Consider the following 7500-nt stretch of genomic DNA (forward strand, 5'->3'; position numbering starts at 1 on the left):
CATGTGAGCTTTACAGTGATCCATTTTTGTGGTAGTATAAGTGCACTACCATATTGTCTTCAGGGCTGTCTGAGTGAGTGAGTGAGTAATTTGTAGGTCTGCAGCGTGTGCATGAATCACGGAACTAATGTTCGGTTTTCTTGAATTACAACAATTGATGTTTGTTTGCAGCCCGCTTGTCACCTTTTCCCTTTCTTAATTTTCTTAAGTACAGTATTGTCAAATAAACCGACATTCTTAAATGTCTTAAATCAAAATCACTCTTTTTTCATGTCTACGGAGATTGTCACGCAAGCTCACATTCTGCAGGTCAAATAAACAAGGAAAAAATTCACCAGTCGACCATAATATTTTTAATATCAAAGGCCGGGTCAACTTCTCTGCCTGCATTGAAAGATTTCAACAGTAATTTCTTCACGTCTAGGGAAATCGTCACGCAAGCTCACAGTTGTACAGATACTCTGCAGGTCAAATGAATGACCATAATATTTTTACTCTCAAAGGCCGGATTAACTTCTTTGCCTGCATTGAAACACATTCAACAGTAATTTCCTCACAATGGAAAGAAAAACAGAAGAAAACTATTTTTATCTTTGTCATTGTGATTGATCAGGGAAAATGTAGGAATCATCGGCTTCTTTCGGCTGAAATCCCCACAGGGCTGTGCTCAAAAAGTTAAGTAATAGAAAAGCTTAGCTCTTCTGGATGAATTAAAACATTAAAAAAGCACAACTTAGTTTTCATGTATGTCAAAATCTTTTAGTCATCGAGTGTAAGTGCATGTTCGGCACACTACTTTAATTTTGCTGATTGGTAAACATGTAGATCATAATCGGCTAATCTGTGTCTGTTGATTTCACGATAGCCTCTTTTCTTCTCTTGTAATTTATTCACGCAATTTTTGATTTCGCTCCACTTTTCTTTTAAAAAATTATATCTGTATGAAAAATAGAGAGGAGAGGCACAAGCCGCCTGTGTTCATGTCATTTAAAAGCCACATCAGAAAATAACTAGGTGAAACACAAAAATAAACAGGTCTGTTGGAAGCGTGCTTGAATTTCAACAAAATAATGAGCCCCAAAATCGGCAAGAATTTGTGATGCTGATGATTAATAAAGCAGTTTTATTTCCAAAACAATGGAATTACCTGGTGATAAATAACCTTGTCTAGGTGAGTGAATTTTTGACTTTGCAGAAACAATGTTCAACCTCAAGAGTTAGGCAATTGTGATCTTTGTGTTGAATTTGCACATTTCATGTCGGCTTTGACAATACATGAAAGAAAAAAAAACAAACTAACAAAAAAACAATCTAATGTCTTGCCATCATTTTGCCACAGATGTATCCAGTTGTTAGTATCACAGGCGGCTGCTGAAATCAATGTCACTTTCGATTTGGCGATTTACTTGTGCAGCAAAAGGAACAATAGAGAAATTAAACGTAGCAAAAATCTCCCAAAATGTTTTTCGCTGATGGTAACTTTTTATACTTGCCACACAAAATTTGTGTTGTTTTCATGTAGCAACTTTTGTTGCTGGCAGCAATTGTTTTATTCTTGATTGGCACTTCCTAAAAACTTCCTTGTGCTTTTCCATAAAACTGTGTATCAATATTTCTTTACAGCAACAAAATCTGTACCATGTTTAGTTCAAAATTTTGAGCGTTGAAATAGAATTTATGGTCCTATGTTTCCGTCAGCAAATATATTTTGAGGTTGCCCATCCAGATACTAACCCCACCGGATAGGGATTAACTTTAATGAACTTTTGTCATGGAAACCTTCAGACGCTCAGAGTACGCATTTCAACTTGCTGTGAAAAAGAAGTTGAACTTCATGTCAGCCTCGAAACCAATGTTTCTTGATTCCCATTCATTTCCTTCAATCTTTGTGGGTTTAGTATTTTACGCATTACGTCCTGGAAAACAAAACTCAGCTCAGTTGACAGTTATGGAATAAAGCACTGTGTCAAGTTACTGCACTACCACACGTACACAATGCGTACCATTTTCTGTTTGTGGTGAAGTGAGTAATGTGTTTTTTGCTTTTTACTAGGAACTCCATGAAATGTTTCTAGATATGGCTATGCTTGTAGAGAGCCAAGTAAGTGAAGTCGAATAAATAATAATAATAATTATTTTTTTATTCTTAAAGTGTGATTGGTTGCCAAGATAAAAGTGGACTCTTTCCAAACAGTGATCAACTTAAATTACTCATTTGCATTTTCCCTGCTTGAATCACCATATGCAAAAGTTCCTGTTGGGTATACATGTGTACAGCGACCAAAAATGTTTCTTAGTCTTCAAGCAGCTAAAACTCTGTACAGTTAGTCATTTGATAAGATTATGAGAAATGCTGGTGTTCATGGGGTATTGTTTTATAAATCATTTTCTCCCCAAGACTTAAAAAGACTCACTAAAAATTCAGGTCACATGCAGCAAGTATTTAAGTAAATAAAGGAAACTTTATGATAAGCACAGATAAAATAACGTGATCTTTGAAAATTATTCTCCTTCCCAAAGTGGTTGTAACAATTCGGGATGCAGGGTTTGACCTTTTTGGAGCCTGAGATTCGGGATTCTAAAGAAATGTGGGAGCGGGATTCAGGATTGCATTTATGGACGGGACATGGGATTTAACGTTATCATGAAGCGGGATCCGGGAAATTGTCACTTTGAAGCTCTGAGATCCGGGATTTCTGACGCTGAGAAAGTTAAAATAAACTCAACTTTCACCTTCAGCAAAGACAGAAACAATGATTTTAGATAGCTCAGAACGCTCTTTTTCGAGAATTTTATACGTACTAGAAATATTTGCAAATGTATCAGGTTTGAAAGCAAACTATGAGAAAACTGAAGCCCTCTGGATAGGTTCACACAGGAATACTAATGCTGTTATTCCTTCGAGTAAACCTATCTTTTGGGCAGAGGGAAAGGTCTACGCCTTAGGAGTTTGGTTCTCGACATCGACCCAATATTGACAATAATTTTACTGAGAAAATCGAAAAGATTAAAAAGATCCTCGGGAGCTGGTCAGCCAGAAGACTCACACTTAAGGATAAAATTTGCATTCTAAAAGCTCTAGCAGTATCTCAGATTGTTTACGTTTGTCCTCCCTTCCGACACCGAAAGGGGTCATAAAGGAAATTAACACTCTGTTATACGATTTTCTTTGGGACAACAAAGGGGACAAAATAAAAAGAACAGAACAGAAATGATCAACGATTACAGTAAGGAGGGGGGGGGGGGGGCTAAAGATGATCGATATTGCTAGTTTTAACCAGGCCTTAAAAATGAAATGGGTAAAAAGCTATTTAGATGATCAAGATACGGGGAAATGGAAGTTTTTTTTCAATCAGCAACTAGCACAATTTGGAGGGAAATTAGTTTTCTGGGGGAACTTAAGCCCTAAAGACGTTCGTTTACTTAATCTGCGAGATCCATTTTTAGCTGAGATTATGGAATATTGGACGACCCTAAATTACAAGGACAACAATCTTGATTTCACGTCAGCTCTAATCTGGCACAACTCCCTCATAAGAATAGAGAACAAGCCAATTCTCTATAAATCTTGGTTCGCCGCAGGTGTGAAAGATGTTAACGACATCCTTGATGCGGACGGAAATTCTATATTAAGCTATACTGCATTTACCGCTAAATATAAAATCAAGACTAACTTTCTAGAATTCTATAAGGTAGTATCAGCCGTTAAACTGTTCAGGCAAAAGTGTTCTCAACAACCTAACAGTGGACCCAAAACTAAGACCTTTGGGCAAACATTATTAGCCTCAGAAAAAGCCTGTAAAACCGTTTACAAATCCATTATCGAAAAAAAGCCCACCCCCTATCTTAAAAGCCGGGAAATTGGCTGTCTAAGGAAAATATAATAGGAAATGCGAACGTGAACTGGGAGAATACATACCGCCTCCCCTTTCTGTGTACAACAGAAACAAAGTTACGAGTGTTCCAATTCGTGTTCCTCCACAGACGAATAGCAACAAACGACTTCCTCATTAAAATCGGCTTAAAACAAACAGACTCCTGCTCTTTCTGCGGGGAATTTACTGAAACCCTTGCCCACTTGTTCTGGTATTGCAATTACACCCAAAAACTCTGGAAAGACATTTGTCAATGGATAACCCAAAACACCACCTTAAACAAATCCATTGCCTTCTCTCCTCTTATCTGTCTTGGACTAATTGATAATATCTCTGATTTATTACTACATCACCTTTTCCTTATCGCCAAACGATATATTTACACATGTAAGTTAAATAACTGCAACCCTGTGCTACAGGTTTATATACAAACCGTTATGAACTCCATGGAAATTGAAAAAGAGATTGCCTCTAATATCAACAATATGTCCTCCTTCAAAAACAAATGGAGCCCTCTTAAAATTTGCCCCTCGGACAAATAAATTTGCTGTTATTAAGTAATTCCAAAAGTTCCAACAGTTAAAAGTGATGCAGAAACAAATGCAAATGCAAAGCACCTTTTAGTTGGTAGGACAGACCCCTTATGTTTTTGTTGTTTCGTGTTTTATTTTGCAATTTTGCAAATAGTAGTCAATTTTGTAAAACTTTTTTAGGGTTAATTAGTTGTTAACGCTGTAACATTGTATTTTTCCTTTATCTCTTGTACGTTGTTTTCATTTTTCTTCCATGTAAATGTAAGTATTGTCATTAGAAGTGTTAAAAATTAAAAATAAATAAATAAATAAATAAAAAATAGACAGAAACGACCAGAAAAGCTGAGCATTTTCCACCACGCTGACATGTGCCTTTTGTGATCCCTATGGCATGCTCTTTGTCTTGAACTTTGGCCGTAATAAGATCCAGTGACACAAAGGCCTCATGACGTTTGTCACTTGTAACCACATCACCTTTTTTTACCAAAAGTGTCTCATTTATACTGTAGCACATAGGCCAAAATTATACTCTGGTTTTTGAAAATGTTGGACAGCACCTACATAGCTGTTCGCGACGTACATGATATTATTGATTGTGTGGCTCATTTTTATGAGAAGGGAAAGAGTGGAAATAAGAAAGAAGTACAAATGAAAGAAGAGAAGACAGAATAAGTACAAACAGGGAGGAGATATTGCAGTTCATTGACCAAGCAAACCAGAGGTTATCCCAAGAATCTTGTTCAAAGGACCCTCTGAAAAATGCAATTTAAAGACATGAAACTGGCACTCCTTCAAAAACCACAGGAAAGCAAATGAATCTTGCCTTTTGTTACACAATACCACCCAGCAATGACGAACTTGAAACAAATCCTCATGAAAGACTGGCATTTAAAAAAGCGACAACCATTGGCTCAAAGAAATCTAAAAAACCCGCCCCTCGTATATACAAAAAGAGGGCGGTCAGTCAAATATATACTCGTGAGGGAAAGTGGAGAAATAATTTCTTGGACTACATTGCAAGGAATCACGAATTCTCATTTATTATTTTAAATATTTTTTATTAGGGAGAGATGATCGACCGGATCGAATATAACGTTGAACAAGCTGTTGACTTTGTACAATCAGCAAAAAGTGATACAAAAAAGGCAGTCAAGTATCAAAGCAAAGCGAGGCGGGTGAGTAAATGATGTCAAATTTAAGTATTATTTATTATAAATATAATGTCACTAACTATAAATATAAGCTTTCTTTCTTTGTCATCCTGTCTGTACATCCATACAGTTTTGTTCTTGAGCATTGTTTAGGGAACTTTTACCAACATGCTTAACCCATTGACTCCCAGGGGTTCCCCATTGACGAGTAAAATCGTCTGGCATTAGACAGAGTAAAATACTCTGGCGTCAGACAGAGTAAAATACTAAGTATTGCTGGTTCAGGCTGGCTTGGGAGTCAGAGGGTTAATGGTGCAAAGTACAACTGCATGACTTTACCATCAGTAACAACAACATTGACTAACCTAGTAATGAATTTGTTACAAAGAAAGTTTTGGGTTCTTTTGCTTGGGTTGTATGTAACTCAGATCTTAAAAGTTAACTTTTGCAGTTGACTAGTGTATTTTTCATGGTAAGGTTTAATTAAGGTATTTTTTGTCAACAGAAAAAAATTTTAATCATCGTCTGCTTGATTGTATTTGTGGCAATTATAGTCGCGATTGTGGTTTCCGTTATGGTAAGAAACAAATCTTTGTTATTTCGTAATGTACAGTAGAACTACTCTTAGATTTTAACAGAGTTGAGAATGGGCACACATATTCTACACTTGATGTTGATGAATATTAAAATAGCATACAATGTACTACCATTCTCAGTTGAATGCAACACTAGGGAAGTGTGGTGAAAGGTTTTGGCGTTAAAGCTACCATGTTGTCAAGGGCAACTTGCTTTGTTTCCAAGGGTAACTTTTTCAGGCTATGATGTCATTTAACTGGTAATGGTCATCAGTTTGATTTGTAGATTTTGGTGGGCTTCGTCGCTTATGACGTCAAGGCTGTAAAGTTACTCTTGGAAACCAAGCAAGTTGCCCTTGACACATGGGAACTCAAACGTTGAAAATTTGTGGCAAAACTTCCTCAGCATTGCCACCACAGTCAGGGAAAATCTGGGAAAAGCAAAAATTTTTCAATGTCACGGAAAAGTAAGAGAAAATCTTTTGTATTGTCAAAGTCATTGAAAAGTCGGGGAATTTTATTTTTGGCAAGCAGTTCACAGGACTTTGCACACAAAATCCTGTGAAAAGTGCAAAGAGATCGAAAACAAAGAGAAAAATATTGATGGCCTCCAAAAGAAGCCGAAGGAAATGTGATTATTCAACCAATGTAAGGTCAGTGAAAATTGTTTAGAGGTCAGGGGAAAGTCAGGGAATTTTTTTGTTACTGATGAGTGGCAAACCTAATCCCAGTGGCATGCTCAACTGAGAATCGTAGTAGCTTATTTACTCTAACTAGATCATTATTCTTTTATAAATGTTGTGGAGAACAAACAAAGGAATTGAATGAAGTGCTGAATGGAATTCCGAAAGTAACACCTTACCTAAAGTAATGTTAATTTTTTACGCCTCTGTCAAATCCCGAAAGTAACAGCCCCCCAAAAGTAACGATCCCCTCGAAAGTAGCAGCTCCTTCAATAATGTCATTTAAAACAATAAAATCTATTGTCTGTAATGTACATGCGATTTAATTGTAATGTGGCATTCTTGTCACCAGAGCCTCGGATAGACCCAAGGCTCTGGGAAACCCTATGTAGGAGAACATGCGCCGTAGGGTTTTTATAGCCAAAAATTGGCTATTTGAACCTTACGGCACCTGCTCACTACTCCTGCTAAAATGAATGCACCAAATAGAGACGCTTTTGATTGTTCTTCACGAAAACCAATGAGAAGACACTTTGTTTCAGGGTTCCCCAGAGCTCTTCTCTCCCTCAGTCAGGGTAATGTGGTAGCTGTGATTGAGTGTTGTCTTTAGTAGTGTACAAATTATATCTACAGTGCCGCTCGGAAATACAGTAAGCAACGCAGACGCAAAATTAACGCACACG

General features: G+C 37.0%; 1 protein-coding gene across 2 annotated transcripts in view; it reads left to right on the plus strand.

The window, feature by feature from the left end:
* The window catches only part of LOC137974746 (syntaxin-1A-like), a 24954-nt gene that overhangs the window by 8805 nt on the left and 8649 nt on the right, over positions 1-7500 (plus strand). For both annotated transcript variants that reach the window (XM_068821709.1, XM_068821710.1), the window contains exons 9-11: positions 2054-2101; positions 5473-5583; positions 6065-6136. In XM_068821709.1, the coding sequence (XP_068677810.1) occupies positions 2054-2101; positions 5473-5583; positions 6065-6136 (231 nt within the window). The remainder of the gene's footprint in view (positions 1-2053; positions 2102-5472; positions 5584-6064; positions 6137-7500) is intronic.

This window comes from Montipora foliosa, chromosome 11 (genome assembly GCF_036669935.1).
Source record: "Montipora foliosa isolate CH-2021 chromosome 11, ASM3666993v2, whole genome shotgun sequence".
Classification (NCBI taxonomy): Eukaryota; Metazoa; Cnidaria; class Anthozoa; order Scleractinia; family Acroporidae; genus Montipora; species Montipora foliosa.